General features: G+C 22.2%; 9 protein-coding genes across 9 annotated transcripts; 4 read left to right on the forward strand and 5 right to left on the reverse strand.

Annotated features, from left to right (window-relative positions):
* Positions 1-356: 356 nt before the first annotated feature.
* On the forward strand, positions 357-3,085 carry PBANKA_0833900 (conserved Plasmodium protein, unknown function; the record flags this gene model as incomplete). Its single annotated transcript, XM_034564525.1, has 4 exons — positions 357-1,257; positions 1,420-1,503; positions 1,780-1,873; positions 2,014-3,085. The coding sequence occupies 4 exons, from the start codon at positions 357-359 to the stop codon at positions 3,083-3,085; spliced, it is 2,151 nt and encodes a 716-aa protein (XP_034421313.1).
* A 194-nt stretch (positions 3,086-3,279) lies between these two features.
* On the reverse strand, positions 3,280-4,916 carry PBANKA_0834000 (calcyclin-binding protein, putative; the record flags this gene model as incomplete). Its single annotated transcript, XM_034564526.1, has 9 exons — positions 3,280-3,306; positions 3,456-3,521; positions 3,687-3,788; positions 3,896-4,011; positions 4,109-4,145; positions 4,236-4,312; positions 4,447-4,568; positions 4,694-4,793; positions 4,913-4,916. The coding sequence occupies 9 exons, from the start codon at positions 4,914-4,916 to the stop codon at positions 3,280-3,282; spliced, it is 651 nt and encodes a 216-aa protein (XP_034421314.1).
* Positions 4,917-5,549: 633 nt separating this feature from the next.
* On the forward strand, positions 5,550-8,225 carry PBANKA_0834100 (conserved Plasmodium protein, unknown function; the record flags this gene model as incomplete). The annotated part of the gene is made up of 1 exon (XM_034564527.1): positions 5,550-8,225. One exon carries the CDS (start codon positions 5,550-5,552, stop codon positions 8,223-8,225), a length of 2,676 nt encoding a protein of 891 aa, XP_034421315.1.
* A 654-nt stretch (positions 8,226-8,879) lies between these two features.
* Positions 8,880-9,692, forward strand: PBANKA_0834200 (conserved Plasmodium protein, unknown function; the record flags this gene model as incomplete). The annotated part of the gene is made up of 1 exon (XM_034564528.1): positions 8,880-9,692. The coding sequence occupies one exon, from the start codon at positions 8,880-8,882 to the stop codon at positions 9,690-9,692; it is 813 nt and encodes a 270-aa protein (XP_034421316.1).
* A 407-nt stretch (positions 9,693-10,099) lies between these two features.
* On the reverse strand, positions 10,100-13,828 carry PBANKA_0834300 (gamma-tubulin complex component, putative; the record flags this gene model as incomplete). Its single annotated transcript, XM_034564529.1, has 1 exon — positions 10,100-13,828. The coding sequence occupies one exon, from the start codon at positions 13,826-13,828 to the stop codon at positions 10,100-10,102; it is 3,729 nt and encodes a 1,242-aa protein (XP_034421317.1).
* Positions 13,829-15,058: 1,230 nt separating this feature from the next.
* PBANKA_0834400 (mitochondrial-processing peptidase subunit beta, putative) lies at positions 15,059-16,498 on the reverse strand (the record flags this gene model as incomplete). Its single annotated transcript, XM_034564531.1, has 1 exon — positions 15,059-16,498. The coding sequence occupies one exon, from the start codon at positions 16,496-16,498 to the stop codon at positions 15,059-15,061; it is 1,440 nt and encodes a 479-aa protein (XP_034421318.1).
* Positions 16,499-18,193: 1,695 nt separating this feature from the next.
* On the reverse strand, positions 18,194-19,004 carry PBANKA_0834500 (conserved Plasmodium protein, unknown function; the record flags this gene model as incomplete). Its single annotated transcript, XM_034564532.1, has 2 exons — positions 18,194-18,379; positions 18,588-19,004. The coding sequence occupies 2 exons, from the start codon at positions 19,002-19,004 to the stop codon at positions 18,194-18,196; spliced, it is 603 nt and encodes a 200-aa protein (XP_034421319.1).
* A 742-nt stretch (positions 19,005-19,746) lies between these two features.
* Positions 19,747-21,867, forward strand: PBANKA_0834600 (tubulin delta chain, putative; the record flags this gene model as incomplete). The annotated part of the gene is made up of 1 exon (XM_034564533.1): positions 19,747-21,867. One exon carries the CDS (start codon positions 19,747-19,749, stop codon positions 21,865-21,867), a length of 2,121 nt encoding a protein of 706 aa, XP_034421320.1.
* A 68-nt stretch (positions 21,868-21,935) lies between these two features.
* On the reverse strand, positions 21,936-23,073 carry PBANKA_0834700 (conserved Plasmodium protein, unknown function; the record flags this gene model as incomplete). The annotated part of the gene is made up of 4 exons (XM_034564534.1): positions 21,936-22,613; positions 22,725-22,771; positions 22,857-22,935; positions 23,041-23,073. 4 exons carry the CDS (start codon positions 23,071-23,073, stop codon positions 21,936-21,938), a joined length of 837 nt encoding a protein of 278 aa, XP_034421321.1.
* Positions 23,074-23,465: the final 392 nt, after the last annotated feature.

The following is a 23,465-nucleotide window of genomic DNA, read 5'->3' on the forward strand; positions in this document are numbered from 1 at the left end:
AAGTTATATTTTTTTTGTTGCGTATTTCGAGCTATATAAATAGCTGTCTTTTACTGAATATTTATTTTATGTACATAAAAAAAATCTAAAAAAGCATTAATGCATAAAATACATGAACAATAGGCATATGAAAATAATTATTTTATTTATATTTTATGGCATATGCATGTAAATATAAAAATGTAAAAAATATATGTTAAGAATATATATTAGTGGAACTATGTCCAGATTAAATTATAGAGGGAAAATGAAGGTGTAATGGATAATAAGGAAATGAAATGATAAAAAAATAGTATTTATAATATAAGTTATGCCGATTTTATAATTTTTTTGAATGTTTCAAGACGTAAAAAAAAATGAATGAATTTTGCTTGGTAAACAACATACTAATAAAAAATGTTATAGCTCGAAGATATACAAAATGTATTTATAAGAATAGTAATGAGAATAATAATAGCATTATATTATACTTTTACAAGTTGTGTAAAAAATACAAAGAGTTAATTAATTATGAATATTTACAATACCCTAAAAAAAAGTTACATATATCATATACAAATGATAAAGATAAAAAAATAAACAACATAAAAAATAGGATAATTAAAAGAAAAGTAATTTGTAATTTTCGTCTTTTAATTTTTTTATTGTTTGTTTTGATATTAGTTTATTTTGGATTAATTAATTTATTTATTTATGATAATAATAATAATATAGAATGCAAAATACAGTTTACTGAATGCCCTATAATTTTGCATGAACATGTTAATAATTTTTTAAAAAGCTATAAAATAAATAATTTAAAAAAAGAACAAATTGCAGCTATTTATAAATTTATGAATAATAAAAACAGTGAAAATGGAGAAAACATAATAGGGTCATATTTAGACAATGAAAAAAAAGACGAAATAAGTGGTGGTATAAATAATAAAAGACGTAAAAAGTTTTATAAAATATTAAATGATGAAAAAATAAACTGTAAAAATTGTAACATAGTTTTTAAAATTTTGAAAAATAATGAAACAATAGAAGATATATTAAATTTTGAAGAAAACAATAAATGTATGCAAACGATGGATATCAATTCATGTGTTAATGTTAAAAATGGGGTTATAAAAAATAAAAAAATACATATATATAAAAAATACACAGGGCCAATTAGGGATAGTAACTATTTTGAAAAAATAATCAAGCATAAAAAAATATTTTCTAATGAGCACAACTACAGCTCATATATGGACGAAAAAATTATAATAGGAGGTAAGTTTTATAGATTGAACATTTCATATTGATGAGTTCAATAAAATAAAGCTATGATATTGTTCAGCTTTTTTTTTTTTTTTTACTGCTATACAATTTTTTCATTTGTTATTTTATTTATGATAGTGAAAATGTATTCTCCATTTTTTGCTTCATTTTTAGATAATATAAAATATATCTATCCATTTATGAATGATTATGTGTTAAATTTGGATTGGTTTAAATTTTATGACGAAAATGGAAAAGGTATAGTGAGGAATAGTAGAAGTTCGATATTTTTGAAATTTGTTTGTGTGGCAATTGATATGTATATATACTCATTGCTTGTAGTATTTGCATTTTCTAATATATTTGGATGAATGCGCGTAGTTTAGTTTATCGCGATTGTTATTTATTTATTTATTTATTTATTTATTTATTTATTTATTTATTTATTTATTTATTTATTTATTTATTTATTTATTTATTTATTTATTTATTTATTTATTTATTTATTTATTTATAATTTTTTTCTTTAAATAGAGATTCCAGTGAATACTGGTCAGTTAGAAAAGTTGAATTTTGTGGAGGTGAATGGGACAGATTTATGTCGCTCATTCTACAAACAAAAATATAGGTAAAAATTTTGTAAAAAAAATGATTCGAAAATTCGGTTTGTTGAATATGCACCGTTGTGTGCATAATATTTTTTTTCAAATTTTTTGTTGTGATAAATGCCCAAGGATAATAATTATGGTTCATTTTTCTATGAAATAGGGATAGCACTTTTTTTTGGATGTGTTCTGATTTTTACAAAAATCGAAAAAGTTCAGAAGAATACATGATATCTAAAATGATTGAAGAAATATTAAATTTTAAAGAATCTGGATATTCTCAAAAAAACAAACATATAATAGAAATGTCAAAATTTAGCCCAACAAAAAGTACATATAAACATTTTGGTTATATTTCTACAGATATAAAACTTCCTATAAATATAGGAATTTATAATCGTTTTAAATTAATAGAAGCCGATTTTTTAATTAATGAAATGATAGATGATATATATCGAGCTCTTTTTTCCATTAATAATAAGGAGTTAGAGATTCGAGAAAAAAATAAAAGTATATTTCAATCCGAAGTAAATGTATTGCACACACACATTTGTGAACACAAACTCGCATTTTTTGGCCACAAATATGTTGATGTGGATAGTAAAGAAAAAGCTGAAGAAAATAAAGTGGAAATAGACAAGGAAAATGTTGAAAATATAATAGATAAGGAAAATTGTGAAATAACTATTTATGAAAAATGTAATAATAAAAAAGGTAAACCATGTATATGCAGAAAATTATGGAGAAAGTTTGGAAACTGGTTAAGAGGGTGTTATAATAAAATTATTAAAAGTTGTATATCCAAAAATATAGAGATAAAAAAAAAGGATGTTATAAATTTACCCGATAAAAAAGAAGGGACATATGTATTAATAGAAGAAATTGAAAATGAAAAAAAAAATATTGATGGAAAAAATGGAGAAAAAATAAATGAGGAGCATATTAAAGAATTAGTTATTATATCATCATCTATATTTTTCGGAAAAATGAAAATATTATTAAAAATATCTATAGTCATTTTAATAATTTTATTTTTGATTACAATTTTTTTAATTATTTTTTATATTTATTTAATTAATAATAAAGATGTGTCCATGATTAATATTCAAGATAATTTATTTGAAAATATTCCGAGATATTTAAAATGTGGATCAAAAAATATTGCCAATGCATCTATTTCTGATGCTGAGAAAAAAATTTTTATTAGTGGAAAGCATAGAAGCTATCCATTTTAATATATCAAGTTGGGGGTAAAAAAAAATTGAATTAAAATTTGTAAAATCGTGAATGAAGATAGTTGGTATACATATATTTACAAACATAAGGATAAAGAAACAAAGGAAAACTAATTTGTTGTGTTTTTTAAGGTGGATATTTATTTATTTTTTTTAGGGAAAATTAATTCGTTACATCAAAGATCTAGACATAGTTATTTTGTTAATTTGTTATTTTTTTCCTATAAAAATTTAGAAATGATTTTGTAGAATGTTGAATTAGCAATTTTTATATAAGAGTTGTGTAGTAAAATTTAGGATAAATGAAATAATTTTTTTTTTTTTTTCTTATTTTTGATAAATAAAAATTTAATTCGTTTGTTTTGTTTACTTGTTCATAATTTTTATTTTGGACATCTTTCCAATTTGTTGATAAAACGGTTCCGTTTGAGGTTTGCTGTAACAAGGGTGAAATGCCAATTTGTTGGTTCATTTTTTATGATGATAAAAAAAAATTGTGGAAATAAAAATATAGAAATACTAGTTTTTAAATGGGGATTATAATTAAAATATATGTACATATGAATATCAAAAATTTGGAAATATAAATGTGTATACTTACGAATGATTTAACCATGGCGCGTTTTAAATCATCATCACCATCTTTATAAATTTTTCGAAAAAAATGATCTATGGATTGATTATTTTCATCTTCGCCTATGGACTATTCATAAGATAAGGATGGGTGGATAGAAGTTGATAAATGGAAGTTAAGTAGGTAAATAAATATGTACACTGTTTTTTTTTATTTTGTTCTTTTTTTGGAATTACTTGTGCAAATTTTGTCCATTCTTGTATACTTTTACCAGTAAATGGATTCAAAATATTTTGGTCTTTTTCTGTTATATCAGCATTTGTTTTTTTTTCAAGCATATCCCACTTTAGTTCTACAAACAGTATTATAAGTTAAGATATAGAAAGATCGAATAAATTATTTCCAAAATAATAAAACAAAGTATAGAAAAAGTAAGTAGATTATGTTACCTTTTATATTTTTTTCAAGTGATAGTTCAATTTTCATCTTACAAAAAAAAAAAAAAAAAAAAAGAGTACATGTAAAAAGTTTGAAAGTAAGTAATATTAAATTTGAAATATTTTTTTTCAGTTTTACTGGAGTTATGGTAATAGCTGTTTTAGATGGAATGATTTTTGAAAAAAATATTTTTTCAAGAGGATATATTTCAGTTTCTGTAAAGATGATAATATTTGTAAAAAAATAAATGAAATATGAATATTATAAATTGCCCATTCAAGTGGTTAAGATATTTGGGGTTTTTATTAGAATAATAAAAATGTTGTATAAAAAATAAAAATATGAATACCGCTAATTTTTATTATTAGGAATATATGATCTGATTTAATATAATATAAAAAATTGTCTTTTTGGACATTTTTTTGATAAATGGTAAAAAAAACGAAATTATTTGTTTGCGACCAATCATATCTACATGAAAAATTGTGGAAATTAAAACAGGGGTAATGTATGAAATTAAAAATATATTTATTTATATGTGTATCGAATAAATTGATAAATAAAATTTGTTGGATAAATGAGAGTATAATGTATACCTGATTTTTTGTTCAGTAATAATAGTTTTGGATGATTTTAGATCATTAAGTTTTTCCAAATCCGTATTTGTGAAAATTTCCAAAATAATGTTATCATTATCTAAAGTAATAAAAAAAATATATATATATATATATATAATTTATATGATATTCTTTAATTTTTTACATTATAAAAATTTATATTTCTAATTTGAGTATGGACGCATTTAATTGTGTAACCCATTTTGCTTTGGGATTCAATTTAACAAGGATAAGAATATAGCCAAAAAAAAAAAAAATTTTCAAATTCAGAATATTAAAACTGTGTTAATTATGCTTAAGTTAAGTTGTAAACAAATGAGAAGTAAAATAGTGGAAAAAAAAATATATTATATATGTTATATATATTTATGTATAGGAAAATGAGTGAAAAAAAATAATATCATGTACATGTGCGTAGTAATATAGAAAATAATTAAGAGTGGAAATAAATAAAATATTGAGATGGGAAAAAAAAAGCAAATAAAGAAAGTAAAGAATAAGATATACTATGTGCATATAATATTTGAAGCAAAGTTAAACGTGCTAAAAATATGTGTTTTGAGAATAATAGATGGTTTGTTTTGTTTGAATAAAAAGGGAAAAGGGGTATATGTTTGTTATAATTTGCACAATTTTGTACATCTTTTTTATTTATTTCTTTAACTTTATATTCGTCATTCCGATATTCATAAAAAAATAATATTCTAGAAATATTAAAGAAATGAGAGGATATCCATTTGGCTTTGATAATTATTGTAAAATTATATGGGAAATAAAATGAGGATATATTTTATTTATTAATAAATATGGATGTATGGACATGTATGTGTAGAAAATGAAGTGGGGGGTGTTTGTTTTTATTTTCATTATTTGTTTTAATGTTATAATAGGAAATGAAAATATCAGATTAAAAAAGTTAGAATGCCAAGGAATTTTTATAAATCAAGAAAAAGATGATAAAATAAATATTTTAGAAAATAATTATGATAATTCTTATTATATTATATATAAAAATGGAAGTGATGGAATATATAATTCAAATGAACATTTTAATGGGTTATCAATTTTTTTAAAAAATAAAAAAGAAAAATATGAAGATATTAAAAAAAGTATATATTTGAGTTTCCTGAAAAAAATATATTATTCTTCTATTTTGGAATTAAATTTTTTAAAAAAAAAAAGACAGCACAATCATTTTTTTAAGAATTATAATAAAATAAATACTTTATCAAAGGTTGTAGAAATGTATATATCAATTATAGCAAAAAATATAAATGGATTATTTATTAGTAATAAAGATTTATTTGAATTATACAAGGGGTGTAGAAATTTTATAGAACTTGATGATATCAATAAATTAAAAGAATTGGAAATAAACAAAAAAAATAATAGTGAAAACAAAATTCATAAAATATATAAACAATGTTTATCCCATAAATATATGCTATTGAATTGGATGAATGATGAATATCTCAAAAAAAAAAAAAAATTTAATAATTTTAGTAACATATATATCAAGAATGATAATTTTGAAGAAATAGACTTATGGTCATTTTTGTATGTGCCAAAAACCGATTTAATAAAAGCTCGTTTTTTATTTTATATAAAAATATTTTTTTTTAAAATTTTTGAAAAAAAAAATAAAGGAGCTTATAACCTTTTTAACTTATTAATAAAAATGAAAATATTTAAAGATATAAATATATCAAGTTTTGTAGAAAAAATGACAAATATGAAAGTAAATGATCAAAATAGACAAAATGAAATTAAGCAAATTTTTCAAGTATCCTTTAACATGTATACAAAAAATTATAAAACGATTGATAGTTTGCCATTTTTTTTTTCAAAATTTTCATGTAAAGATAAAATAAATAAGACATTTTTTACAAACAGTTTTTTAAATAATAATATTTATGGATATATAAATGGAGAAGAAGATTATAAAATAAATTATTTCAATTGGGTTTACAAAGTTGGAGTAGAAAAAGGGGTTTATTTCTTATCATTCATGTACTTGAATATTGGAAATGTTGACTGGGTCGATAATTTTAGTGCTTTAAAGAAAATGGATATGCACCGAAATAATCCAAGAAAGTGTAATTTCCTTTTGAATAATGAAGTTAATAATATTCCAGTGATATTCCGAGATAATCTATTTTATAACGACGATTATGTAATATATAAATCAGAAAAATGTGAATTAATTTTAAACACAAGGATAGTAAATGTTGATATATATAAAGAAATAAAAAATGAAGGTGCTAATAAAAATGCAAAGACAAATATAGATATAATATATTTAAAGAAAAATATTGAAAACAATAATGTAATAAGCATAGAAACATGCAAATATATAGTAGTTGAAATGTTTTCTAACAATATTATTGTTGATAAAGAAAAATTAAATAAAGAAATAGATGTAACTTTTACAAATACAGAAAATCATAAGGATAAATCTGTGCATGCAATATCTAAATATTATCACAAAACATTATTAAACGGTTTTGAAGAAAAAACAAGCCATAATTATGAAAATAAAAGTAACATTCTTATTCATAATATTTATTATAGGTTACATACAAACATAAATAAAAAATTTGGGATAAATTATAAACACAATATTAGCTGTAAAAAAAAAGAAACTGATAAAAGTCGAAAAAAATGTAAAGATTATTTTTGTTATTATAATATAGGGATAGAAAATAAAATAAAACAAGTTAACAATAATGAGTCTAAGAAATATAAAGAAATAATGGAAAAAAAAAAAAAATATTTCACCGATACTTATTGCACTAAATTTTCATATGATATGCCTATCGGGACCAGATATATATCAACATGTTATTCAGATAAAATAAAGTATAACAATAATAATAATGCTAAAGATAATATAGATTTATGTACAAATTATGATGTTATATTGATTTCGAATGGCAAATTGTTTTTAAATTGTATCAATCCAAATGAAATAAATACAAACATAATGAAAAATAAAATAATAAATGTAAAAAATAACAAATTTAGCATATATGCTGATGTGGAAAATGTGTATATATATGAGAAAGAAGACATTATAATAACACACACACTAGACTATTATATATTTATGAATGAAATTTCATTTTTTCCTTTGTGCTATAGTCCAAATAAGGATGTGAACAACCATAAAGTTAATCAATATGATTATAGTGATGTTCTAAATATAAAAAATTATATTTATGCCAGACCAACAAATAATGGAATGAATAAAAAACATAAAATATTTAATTTTTATAAAATCTATTCAAATAAAAAAATTGACAATAATGCTATCGAAATAAATGATTTGCAAGAAATAAATACTCCAACATATTATGATATAGCTTGTAAACAGACTTATTATTCTGATATTTCTTATATTTATTCTATGCCCAGAGGGAATGCAAATTATTATTACATTTTATGCATTTCTTCATTTGTTTCGATTTCCCTTATTATATTTACTTTTTATTTATGTTACAAATTTGCATAATATTTTTTATACAAGCGTCTAAAATATGCAATTCTATTGGTGTGCCAGAATAAAAATAGTAAATATCAGTTATATGATAATATATATATGTTAATTGATATACCGTTTTTTTTTTTTTTTTTTTTTAAAAGGAGTTATTATATATACATACACGCATTTTATAGATGCTTTTACTTTTTTGGTGATTTTTTCCTTTTGGAAAGAATTTATTATTTGTTTATAAACTGGATATTTTTTTGTTTTTTTATGCGTGTTTGTCGCAGTTTTTGGTTTGCACCGCTGAGCTAGCTAAATTTATAGAAAAAAAAAAAATTAAATATTTATGAACACTAACTGATTTTTGCATGAACATGTAATAAAATATGAAAAAAAATGATAAGATTAAGGCATGCTTAAAGGTGAAAACGAATATTGTAAATACAAGGATATGTATGTATAAAATATATTTATTGGGAAATGATGATAGTTTTAAGGATTGTATAAACTTAATATATTTTTATGTTTAATCATTGTTATATTTAGTACATGTGTGAAAAAAAAGGTATTTCAAATAAGCTCGTTTGAAATATAAGGTAAAGTATAATTATGTGGAATATAGTAATTTGAAGAATGCATAATAAGGAAATTAGATAATTAAACGAAGAAAATAATAAAATGAATTGTGTAAAATTAAAGAATTATATTGGCATTTTGGTTGGAGGATGCAACAATTTTTTAAAAATAAATAAACATAATGTGCATGTTATGTTTACTAATGAAAATTTAGCTTACAACAAATATATACATTTTAAAAATATGATGGGAAAAAAAAATAATAACAATAAAATAGTTTTGATTGATATAGAAAAAGAAGGAGATAAATATATGCGAAGAAAAATAAACAGAAGTATGATTGTAGGTGTTTTATTGACATCGTTAACAATTGGGTTAGTAGAATTAAATGTAATACCAAACTTATATGGTTTGTTTATATCAATAGGAATAATATTTTTTTATATAATTTATTTTATTTTTTATAACTCTATAATATTAAGAGCTGTGTTAGACTATCGAAATAAAAGTTTATTATTATATCCATTTATGATTTTTAAAAGAGCGAATTTAAAAAAACAAATAATTATATCTCTTTATGAAATTCAAAAAATTAATAAAATTAATAACTATATACAAATATATTTAAAAAAAAGTAATAACCAAATGAGTCATAAAGGAATGACTAGTTTTTTTGCTTTCTTTAATAATATATTTCCTATGCATATGCCTAGATATACATTATCAAAGACAACTAAAGAACGAGAAAAAAATATAGACATATTATATCCTTATGATTATAACAATTTAAATATATCTGTTTTTAATAAAAATCCAACTTCTTTTAAAAATATTCCAACTATAAAGAAGACTGAACAAGGATATCCCTTGAATTTGATGGAAGAAAACAACTTAATTGCTCTTCTCAAATTATAATATTTTAATTCTTCAAAATAATTATGTGTATTCACTAATCAGGGTTATTTTTATTAGGTATGCACATAGTATTGTCAGTATTTTTTTTTTTTTTTTCGAGCTATTTGTGATCTCGGTGCCAGGGTGAGTTTTGGATAGTTATCGTATAATGAAGATAACACAAAAAAATAAATGGTAATAAAATTGAGCATAATAAAAGTGAATATGTGAAAAAAAAATAAAAATTTGTTTAAATTAAAACACACACATTTATTTGAAGCTTTACACGGGAAGACAAAGAGGTACTAAACATGAAATACTCAAAAAAAAAAAAAAAATGAAATAACGGGCAAATGAGAAAATAATGGAAAATAAGGAAACGATGATAAAAATGCTTTGAATATTTTTGGAATAAATTAAGAGTATAGTTATTTGTTTATCATGTTTATTTGCTTAGAAATATTTAGCTTTATATTTTTTTGTGAATCCATAATTTTTGAAATATTTACATAATAAAGATTAAAATCAAGACGCGAAGCTAAAAGACGAAGGGAATATAACTTATCTCTTTTTGTGTTTTTTGAATGGATATATAAATATTTGTTTTCACTAAGTAATAGACAAATAAATTTATAAATATAATTTCTATAATACTTTAATAACATTTTAATATCTTTAATTGTTTTTTCACCAATAATATTATAATTTATATAATTATTAATATAATCTATATCTATATCATTAATAGTAGGATCTGTATTGGGTTCTGTGTTTTGATCTATTTTTTGTTGTCTCTTTTTTTCAGTTAACGATTTAATTTCTGAATAATTTTCACAAACTGTTGATATTAATGAACTAGTCAGATTTATAAATCGAGAAATTATATCTAGAATTTTATTTAAACAAATTAGTGTTTCATTTTCCATATTTTTTTGAGGAATTGTATTAGTAGTTGTATTTTCAAAATTATTTTGCTCATTTTTATTATTTTTAATATTTTCATGTAAAGTTGGGGAAGAATAAGTCCCATTTATTTCATTCGAAAAAGACGAACCTAAATAATTATTTGCATCATCCTCAAATATATTACTAAAAGGGGTTCCATTTATATTATCTGAATTTTGAGAAAATTTTGAATTAAACAAATCTGTGTAATTTCCAAGGAACAAATCTATTTGAATTTGAGTTACATAATTGTAATGCTCATGTATTAACATATCTAAATCATTACATGTAAAAATTTTTTTTTTAAATTCATACCAATTCATATCTATAACATCATAATAAAAATAAGATAAAATATTTTGAATAAAATGAAACATTTCATTTCTTATAATATTACAATGTATAAAAACTGAATTATAATATATCAAATTAATAATTTTAAAAAGATGTGTAAATAGATACCATATATTTGATAATTCACATTGTATTTTTTTTAATTTAATTAATAAAACATTTATACTTTTATAAATATTTTTAATTTTATTTGTAAAAATTATGTCTAAAGGTTTTTCAACTACAAAATCTAGTACTAATATATCCCATCCTATATCTCCTCTTTTTGCATTAAATTTTTCAATAATTAATTTTTTAATTATATTTTTATTAGATGTAAATATTGAAGAAGATTTTATACATAATTCTAATTTATTATTTAGATAATGTCTTTTTAACTCATCTGCATTCATATATAAATCTGTTTTCATATTTTCAAAAATATTTTCAAATAAATCACCATCTACTAAAAGTATGAAATGCCTAAATGCTTTAAAATGCTCATATAATCCATATTGTTTTATAAGTAATGAAAATAATTCTTGATTTTTTTTTTTAGATAAATGTTTTATATAATTATCTATATTTTCCATATATGTATGAAAATCATTAATAGAAAATATATCTGCATTTGGTGAAATAGATGATGGATTATCAAAAAAATCGTTTCTATCTTTAATTTGTGAAAACATATTTTCTTGTTCTAATTTTATATCATGTATATTATCAGAAATTCCCCAATTTACAGATTTTGTATTATTTAAGCTAAGATAATTTAAAAGATAAACACATTTTCCAATTAACAAAATTTTCTTAGCTGTCGTTGTACTAAGAAAAAGTGGAATATTATTCATATTTATAACAAATTTATACATCCATATTTGTTCAGAAGTGATATTATTATTTAAAGAAATAAAAGTTTCTTTAAATTTATCTTTTAGTATTCCATTTTCAACCCATTGTTTTAATATTAAATTTATTGGTTTAGTACATTTTTGTAGAATCTTTTTATAAATTTTTTCTTCGTCATAATCGTAAACTTGCGATTTAGAATATACAAAAGACAAAAATTGGCATCCTGTAGACCTTTGTGATTCATCTATTACATTTATTAACACTCTTAATATTTTATATGATTCTTGTAATAATGTATATAAAACTTTTATTCCTATATATACTGTATTTTTATGTATATGTTCATTTATTTCACTTTCAATATGCGATAGCAATTTATAATATTCATTTAGATATTCCCTAACTATTTGATATAGTGCATCTATTACTAAACTTCCTTTTTTTCGTCTTAATATTTGTATATTATATTTTCCTTCATTTTCTGTTATATTATTTGTATTTTCATGATTGATTTCGCTTTCTTCACTACTGAAATTATCCTCAATATTATTTTGGCTATTTTCTATATTATTAATTTTAGTTTTTTCTGATTTTATAATGGCTGTATTTTCTGTTTTTTCTTGAAATTTATTGGTAGATATTCCATTTTCTTCAAAATTGTCAAAATAGTTTGAAGCATTAAATGTCGAACTTCCATTATTAACCATTTCATTAGTGAAAGTATTAATATATTTTTGTAATTTTCTAAATAAAATACCTACTTTACTTATATTAGTAATAAAATGATGCATTCCAATACTCACTTTTCTATTATAAACACAAAAAGTATTTTCTATTTTATTAAATTTTATATATTCACCATTTATTCCTTGGAGTGGGTATATTAGATCTCTTAATAATAAATTTTCATCTATATCTAAACTATTAAATTTATTGTTTAATATAATTGTTGCAAATATACTTTTGTTCATGAAATTTTTTTTGTGAATCATATCATTTTCTATAATTGTGGTTACAGGTTTTATTTTGGATTGGCTTGTTTCTATTTCACTAACATTATTATTTTGGCCTTTATGTATAGAAATAATATTTTGCTCATTATATAAATTAGGAATATTATTAGTTTGTTCAACTATTTCATATGATTTTGTAAGTTGATTATTATTTATTTTATTTTGATTAACATTATGGTCAGGTATTTTGAGATTTTCTATGTTTGCCTCATTTTTTTCAGCTTGTTCTGGCACTATTTGTCTAGTATGTGAACTTGCAATTACATTAATATGTGAAATATCATTTTCTTCTATTTCTTCTTGATATATTTTAAGTTTTAAAAGTATATGAAGTATATATTTATAATTAATTTTACTATCCTCTAATTTTTTTAGCATAACCCTTATTTTGTTTAATGTTAAGTTACTATTTTTCAAACAATAATATTCGATATCATTTTTTATATTTGTAGTTTCATTATAATCTAGAATATTATAATTTATAAGTGACGATAATATTTTATTTAATTTGTATATTAAATGTTTTATTAACATTTTTTGAACTTCATCATTAAAATGTGGTGTATTTTGAGATTTTGAATTATTTTTATTTTGTATTGTACCTATTTTTTTTGCTATAAAAAATAAATATTTAGCAAAATGGGTAATACTCTTAAAATTTTCTGTATTTTTTTCATCCATTTTTTTAGCTATTTTTGTTAATATTGTAGAATTTTTTATGTTTTCCGCGTCCTTAGTAATACCGCTAGTTTCATTAACTGGATAATTTTCTCCATTATTTATTATTGTTATTTTTTTTTGAATATGTTGATCATTTTGTTTTTGATATTGTATTTCATTTTTATTTCTAATCAAGCCAGTGTTTGGTCCAGTTTTATTGTAATAATTTTCTTTATATGCATATGTATTATTTATATTACTAAAATTGTGTGTGTTTTTATTTTCACCTGACTCGTTCATATATTCTGGGGAGCCAGGTGCATTTGGATTGAAATTGGGATTTAAGCTCATCTCTATCACAAGTTCGTTTCCTTTTTATCAGAGTAACATATATGGGCAAGTTAAAGGAATCTGTATACGCATGTGTATGTATATGTTTATGCGCATATATGATTATGCAAAAGTTTATGTACAGTACATGCATATTATATGTATATATATGTATTAGCAATGTTTTTTCAAATTTTAAATGAATGAAATGAGATGAATTCTGATTGATTATATCTCATCGAAATAGTCAATTTACTTTGTAGTCTGTTATATATCCCTTGAACTATTTCAGAGTATTTGTTTGTATATTTATGTTATATTTTATTTATCGTGTTATAATTATTTTACTTTGCTATATTTTTTTTAGCATTTTATGGCCTTCTTTGTATGCTCCTTTTTCGTCGCATTTTTCTTTGTCCATGCTTCATCTATATTAAAATTTTTTTTTTAATTTACTTTATCATTTTTATCTTTTTTCTTCTTTTTATTTCGCTTTTTTTCGTTTTTTTTTCGTTTTTTTTTCGTTTTTTTTCTCACCTCGTATATGCACACACTCATAATTTACACCCCTTTAGCTGAGGAGCAAAAATACATTATATATCATTTATTCTTAAAATAAAAAAAAAAGTAATTGGATATATAAATAAATATATATATATTTAATTTGTGAGAATGAAAAAAAGATGTGGGAGGAAAGAAATGAGTAATTGATAGATATGTAAAAAAACTAAGGAAAAATGTTTTTATGTATGCTCTTTTTGACAGCTTCCTTGAAGCGGCCTTTTTTCAAGTATCCGTTTAATTGGCTTTCGTTTTGCATCAGGGGTTTAAAATTTGTATTAGTTTAGTATTTTATTTGATTTTTCCAAACCCATATGATGACAAATTTTTATAAGGAGATAAAATTTGTGGTATGATAAATTGGGAATTAATATGTGGGTATATATATATATTTTTTTGCCTTTTTTCGAATGATAAAAATATGCATGCACTATGCAGGTAAAATAGAGGGTAAGATTATTGGGTATAGTTCCATTTAAATGGAGAATATTTTGAAGTTTTTTTATTTAAAAATATTTTTTATTTTGCAACATTTTCAGTAAAAAGCAGCTACATATATGCATATGAAATGTTTGTGGTACACTAAAATTGTAAACATGTAATGCGTTCAGAATAAAAAGTGGGAATTAAATCGAATAAAAAAAAAAATAAATAAAAAATAAACATATGTATGAATAAGCATGGGGCTGCTTAATATCGAAGCCAATATGTTTTTTGTCTAAGATCAAAATATTGAGGCATGCCATGTAAAGCGCCCATTGCAGCAACTGCTATATCACGATCATGTAAATATTTCCAAGCAACTCTTTTAACTTCTTCAGCATCTATTTCATTTAATCTAATAATAAATTCTGCTAAAGAAATTGGACGACCATATACAAGTATTTGTCTGGATATTTCTTCTGCTAGAGTTGATGATGATTCAAACATACTAATAAGTTGTGTTTTTAGATGTATTTTGGCTAGTTCAACTTCTTCATCAGTTATAGAATAACTTAAAGAAGTGATTCCAAACATTAATTCCCCAAGTGCATGTTCAACAGCTAACTCATCACATTGTACATAAAAACCAAACAAACCAGTATTATTATAACATGTATTAAATGATGTAAAATAATCAGCACATCCTACTGTCATTTTATTAGATATATTATTAATCGTTCTATTTGCTGATAATTTACCAGGTACTATACCTTCTTCATTTTTTCTGTACGTTCCTATTATACATTGCATTAACATAAATGTGATTGAATCTGATGAAGCCCAAGGGACACCTTCAAAAGCTACAGCTACATGAGCATTTGGTCCTGAATCATCATCTCTTATTATAATTTCTGATCCACAAAAAAATGGTTTAATTTTATCAAATTCTTTTTTAAAAATAAGACCTTTTTCATCTTGTGGTTTAATATTAGAAAAATATTGTTCAGCTAACTTGACAATATTAGCATGATCTACATCGCCAACGGCACATAAAACCATTCGATCTGATGTATAATTTTTTTGAATATAATTTAATATATCATTTTTTTTCATATTTTTAATATTTTCTATTGGGCCTAAAATAGTATATCCTAGTGGATGATCTCTAAATGCAGTCATGTGCAGTTTATCAAAAATAACTTCATCTATTGATTTTTCAACTTCTTCCATTTCTCTTAAAATAACATGTTTTTCCATTTCTATCAGTTTTTCATCAAATATACTATTTGTTAATATATCACTTAATAATTCAATACACCATTTAACATCATCTTTAAAACATTTAAAATAATATCCTGTTTGTTCCCTAGCAGTATATGCATTTAGGTGTGCTCCCATATTTTCAATTTCTTTTTCTAATTGAACTCTATTTCTTTTATTTGTTCCTTTAAAAATCATATGTTCTAAAAAATGGGCTACTCCATTATTCGTTTTATTTTCATATTTACTTCCGCTACTTATCCATAATCCTATTGTAGGGACTTCACAGTTATTTTGTATTGTTGCTACTTTCATTTTATTTGATAATTCTGTAATTTGAGTTAAAGGTTGATTTTTTATTTCTTTCATTAAATTTGATGTACTATATTTTCTAGAATATTTCTTGAGTGTATTACCCAAGATATTACGAATCTTTTTTCCTAACATTTTGTTCAGAAGTTACATTAGTATTGTATACAGATATATTGGAGTTTGACTTATACTTGTTTATATTTGTAAATATTTTATTATGATTGAAAATATGCTGTTATCTAATATTCATATAAATGAGCACTCTGCCTCTGCATGGGTATATTTATTACTATTTATTTATTAGTTATTATTTTAGAGAAAATGTGGCAGTATATATAAAAATAGAGATATTTACATAAAACATAAAATATCACAGTTTCACATTTAGCAAATAAATGGGATGATATTGATTTTGGCGTCGATTTAGCAGTTTAACAATTGATAGGGGTAATTGGTTAGGGTTTTCTAAATATGAGCTATATCTGTGCATCTGCTTTGCGCATTTATATTGTTATATGTTTATATAGTTATATACTTTGCATACATGGCTTTTTTTATTTTTGTCGCGGTGGGTTAACCATATGTGGGGTCTTGGATTATTCAAGAACCCTGATATACGGAAAAAATAAAAAAAATAAAAATAATGAAAAATGATAATTAAAAAATGTGCAAGTTGGAATGAAATTAGGTGGTAAAATTTGTAAAAAAATATAACTTAAAAAAAAAGTTATGCAAATAAATATTTCAACACGAAATATGAGAAAGCATAGAACAAGTATATATTAAAAAAATATAAATTTACAAAATAATTTATATATATAAAAAGTGAGGAAACTGGAAAAAAAATTCAATGATTAAATAGCGTTACATATACATATGCGCAAAATATATAATACGAGTAATAATAAAATAATAATACATTTTTTAATATATTAATATGTGCATATTATTTATAATAAACTTATGTAATTAGCTAACTGGTTAACATATATTTCTCTTAAATTATATTATGATAAAATATTAATATTAGATTTATAATTTTTTGTGGTTTGAAAAATCTCTTTAAATTGGCAAGCGAAAAATGCGCATATATACATAGAAGGTATTAAATAAATATGATGTATATATTTATAGTATTTTATGAATATTTTGTGAAATGCCATAAATAAATAGTGTTTTAGTTAAGTTAGGAAATTCTTACCAAGCTAGTAAAAGTAATAAATTTACAAACTTTATAAAATTATACAATTTTGTCATTCATATAGAGAATTAAAAAAATGAGAAATATATTATGGGTATAGAATTGAGCTTAATTTTATTTTGCTAATTATTGCAAAAGTATATACAAATGATAATAATAATTATTATTTTGTAAAAATGGAAACAATTAAATACAGACTTACAAAAGTTGTGTGTGTATGCTGATTGTATATTCATATATATAGTATAACTTAAATATTATAAAGATTGTTGTAGATTTTACGAAAATATAGGGAGCATGTACAAGTATTTTTTTTTATAAAATTATGTACATACATGTATTTCAGAGGGTTACAAAAAAGTTTTTATGAACGTTCATATTTAAAAATTACAATAATTTTTTTAATTTATTTTTTTCTTTCTTTGTTTTTTTTTATAAATAAAGTGGTGTTATATCGTATGGAATAAAAAATGGAAATAAAAGTATAAAGACTTATCTTTCTCAATAATTATCCATATATTAATACATGAAATACAAATAAACAACAATTGTGAGTGTAACCCATACATTCACATATAAAAAAAAACAGCTAGCTAATATGTACATATATTTTTATGAGTTAAAAAAAATTATGTATCTATAGACTTAATTTTTAATAGAGGAGTGTGTATAATGATATTATTTAGTGAAAGAAATGCATTTTTAACATATAATAATTGTATATTATTTTCTTTTTTATAATTTATTAATGTTCCTTTAATATTCCACTTGTTGTCTTTCGCTTCCTTTAGTTCATTTAGCGTTTCGATTATTGCCTGGTAAAAAAAAAAAATATAAATATATGTTCAAATGTTCATGTAAATAAAATTATAAAATGGGCTATTCGGTGATCTTACAAAAGAAACAACATTTGATGTGAAGTATAATTATGTATATGTAATATTAAATATGTTTGCTCGTTAATTATTTCAATAAGACAAAGTTGGAGAAAATTATAATGTTTTTAATTTTTGTGTTCATTACCAGCTGAAATGAATAAAGCATTCTATTATATAAATTAAGACTTATAATATTTTTTTGGAGATAAAAATTTAAAATATATATTAAAGACTCTGCTATAGTGAAGTTCATATGAATATCATTTATAATGGGAATTTTTTTATGATAGCATTTTCCATTAAATTTATTTCTATTTATACAAATATATTGGTTTGTGTCGCCATTTTTGTCGTCACTATTGTTGGTATTATGGCTTATTGGGATAAGGTCACTTTTGCTTAATTCTTTTTTTGAAAAAATAGAATTAGCTAAATGCTCATTTTTTTTTTTCCTTTTATTATTTAAACGTTTACATTCATCCGAATGTTTTATTAGTGGCGATGGGAGTGTCCCTTCATGTATATTTTCATAAGTTTGTAAAAAAAATATTTTTTCATCCATGAGATGAAATACTAAAATTATTCGTATGCGAGTTAAAAAAAAAAAAAATTTTAAGAAATGTAAAAAGGAACAATATCATGCGTGTACCTATAAAAAACAATGACGTTAGTATTATATACATATGCCTTTCATACTAAGGTGTAAAGGAGAATTTCTAACAATCAGTTTGTCATGGATTTATTTTAACAATGCCTTGTGTAAATCCATTTAATTTGCTATATAATGATTATATTTTTATTAATTTTTGATTTTTATTTTGTTTTATTTTATTTAATTTTTTCCCCCACGGTGCTCTAAAGCCCTTAATACAAATTTCGCAAAAAAAAAAAGAAAATTTTCCATGTGCACACATCAAATAATTCGGAAATATGCCCCTAAAGGTGTATGACATTGGGAAAACAGTATCATTAATTTTGTAAATTTTTTAGTTTTATTTATTTAGTTCATTATTTTATTTTTTCGCTTTCTCCATATAGCCATTGTGATTTCTATTTTTTGTGCTAGCCAAAATGAAGTATTGACTTAAAAAAAAATTTAATAAAAGACAAAAAATATTAAAATTTGATAAGTTTAAGAATAAAAATAAATACATGGGCTTATATGTGGATGGTTAAAGGGGATACATATATATGGAATTCGAGAAAAAGAAGCTAAAAAAACACGGCATGGTGTACAAAAGTGAAGATAAAATATTAAAAAATAAATACAAAATAATTATAAAAGTGATAAAAATATACAAATTATGGGGGTTTTAGGTGTGCAGATTGGACAATGTGGAAATCAACTAGGAATGGAATTTTACGACGCTATTTATAAACATATTATGAGTTGTAAAAATGGGAATTTAAAAAATAAATTAATTAATATGTATTTTGACGAAGAGTGTGAATATGATAATAATATATTTCCCATAATAGAATATGAAGGTTTTACAAACAATAAAAATATTAAAGGGCATATAATAAATCCTGATTCTTCAAATGTAAAATGCTTAAATAATTATATTGCAAGGTGCATATTAATAGACATGGAACCAAAAGTAATCGAGAAATGCCTGAACGGGAATAAGTTTGATAAAAATTCTCCGGATTATAGCAATTATATTTTAAAAAATAAAAATAAAAAATATGAAAAGATAAGAAATTCAGAATTTGGGGAATATGACAATGAATTTGAGAAAAGCCAGAAATATATCTGTGGATTAAATGAATATTATGAGCCAACAAATAATTTTATAAAAATATTCGAAAAAAAATGTAATATTATCAAATTAAATGATAATTATAAAAATAGGAATAGTATGGAAGAAAAAAATGAGAAACAAAATTATTCATATTGTAAAAAATTTGATAATTTTATAAATAAAGAAATAGAAAATAATACCAAAAATATTGATGATAATAACATAGTTAACGTTTCGTCTTATTCGAAAATGTACAGCATTAATCAGTGGAAATATAACAAAAATAATGTAATTTATGGCCTGAACGGGTCAGGTAATAATTGGTCATATGGGTTTAATGTACATGCGAAAAATATATGTGAAGATTTTATAAATTTAATAAATAAAGAATTAGAAAAAAATAACAATAATGAATGTATAGATAACATAATATTATTTCATAGTTTAGCAGGTGGAAGTGGTAGTGGAATAAGTTCATATATATCTTATATTTTAAAAGATGAATATCCAAAAATAAATTTATTTAATATATGTGTTTTACCATATACTTTTGGTGAAATAAGTGTGCAAAGTTTAAATACGATTTTATGTTTATCGTCTATTTATGAGGTTTCAGATTGTGTTATGGTTTTTGAAAATGATAAATTTGAATTGATGTGTAAAAAAATAAATAATGGTGGCATTTCTGGAGACATAACAGGACATTCATTACATTCTTTTGGAAATATAGACACAAATAATATTAACAAATATATATGTCAGTTTCTTGTGCATACAATAGGATTACCAATTGATTATAGTTATTTAAAAAATAATAGCAATTATAAATATTCTAATTTTATGAATTCAATAATATCTGATTTATGTTGTCATTCAAATTATAAACTACTGTCGGCTAGATATCTTCCTCAAGTATATAAAGAAAATTTAAAATTTGAGCAGAATACATTTAATATGTTAATAAAAAGAATGCATAAAATGGTTATAAATGGAAATATATTAGATTATAGTATAGGAAGTTCTAAAGACAGTGCAGAAATGAGTGGGTATTTGAATAGTTATATGGATAGTTATTTTCCTAAAATATCTGAAAAAAATTTAAGAAATAATAATATTTTTCAGAAAATTGATAATATTCCTATACATTTAAACGAAACGATAAGTAAAGCATATGTGGATAAGAAATTAAATTCGATTTTTTTATGGAGTGATGGTAATAATATAAATAAATATCAGCAAATGAAATCACGGCATCCTTATAAAATATTTAATAAAAATAATAATTTAAAAAATTTACAAAATAATATAAATTCAACAAATTTTAATCACAATAATGTTATTTTTAATTCTAAAATGATAATGCGTGGAGAAGTTAACGAAAATATAAATCTTAACTTATTTAAAAATAATGTGTTATATAGTAATAGATCTTTAAATCCTATAGAAATTTATATTGATGAAAATAAATATTTTGGTAATAATAGTTTGTCTATGTTATCTAATTGCTTAACCCCTATACCGGGTTTAAAAAAAGTTTTGCAAAATGCAAAAATGTTATATTCTACAAACGCTTATATATATCAGTACAATAATTACGGGGTAACAAATGACAATATTCATAATTCTCTCATGGGAATTGATCAAATTATTAATTCATATGAAAGTTTGTCTTTAGAGTAGCATGCCGCTCATTTTATTTTACACTTTTATTTTTACTTTTATTTACATTTAATGCGTACTTGATCGAACTATAATTCCTGGTTTTGCTTGAAAAAATTAATGAACTGCTGAAACTGGGATAAGTCCTGTTGTTTTGATTCGAAATTATCATCCTCTTTTTGAATTTGACCTTTTTCAATATTGGGGTTTCGGTTATTATTAGTAGAAATGTTTGGTTTATTGGCTAGCTGATGTACAGAATTTTGTTCATAATTTAAGACATTACCATTAGTGCGATGGTTTTTTTCTTTCGCTCGCAGTATATTATTATTATTAGGTATATTTTTTTGATTGTTATATTTATTAAAATTATTGTTAATATTATTTTTGTTATGATTTATATATTCAAAATTAGTGTCGCTATTTTTTACGCTATTATTTGTAAAATGTGTATTTTTTAAATTACGATTTTTTATGTCTTGTTCATATAATAATTGATTGTCAATATTTGTTTTAAAATTATTATCATCATAAATATTATCATAAGTTTCTATTTTATAATTTTTCTGTTTTTCTAGTCTTTTATCTATATGTTTTTGCACCCATTCTTTAAAAGTTTGTTCATTAAAATTGTAATTGAACCATATGCTTTTATCTTGATGGTGTATCCATGGTTTTTCTTTAGTATAATCATACTTCATAAAAACTTTATTTTCTTTTGTTGCTTTTTGTACTTGAATTTCCATATCAACTTCTTGTTCGATGTTCTGCACACACATAAAAAATAAAATTATTTCATTATGAATTGTTATTATGTTTTGTTAAGAATTTTATACTTATTTATAATTAATTCGACTATAAATTTGTTTTTTTCATACCTCAATTTCATTTGGGGGGTAATCAGTGCCATCTAGATTTGCTATATCTTATGTTGAGGAAGAAAAAATAATAAAGATTAAGATGATATAAAAATTGAAATAGAAATTAATTAATATTCTTTATTTTTTTACTTTCATTTCCTTCCTTTTTGATTTCTTCCCTATAAAAATCATCGAAGTTGGCCTCGGTAGAATTTCCATACACGATAACCTTTCATTGTAAAAAGATAAAAATAGATAAATATATATTGCATGTGCAGGTATAAAATGAAGATAAACAGAAAACTAGTAAGCAATGGTGTTTGAAAAAACAAACCTGTATTTTATCGTCGTCATCACTATCTCCCATGTCTTTTATTTTTATTAATTAACAAATATGGGAATTATGTGCCTTTCTTTGCAAATACTTCTAACATATATTCTTATTTTATTATCATATGTTAATTACATGCATTGTTCATATATATGTATTATATTTTACCTTCACAATGAAACAAAAAAAAATTGGATAAAAAGCTAGTAGTGGAATATTTTCGTTTTTTATTTTGATATGTTTACATATTTGTATAATAAATAATATATGGTATATACGGGATATGCTTACAAAATTATTTTCTATTATTTAGTCCCATGAATATTCATCGAATCAGTGTTAAAATTTATACATAATTTTTCATTTTTTACTATATTAATATATTTGATAGAAAAAAAAAGATATTGCATGTACCCGTTAATGCGGAA

The sequence above is a fragment of the Plasmodium berghei genome (assembly GCF_900002375.2).
Source record: "Plasmodium berghei ANKA genome assembly, chromosome: 8".
In the NCBI taxonomy this organism is placed as follows: Eukaryota; Apicomplexa; class Aconoidasida; order Haemosporida; family Plasmodiidae; genus Plasmodium; species Plasmodium berghei.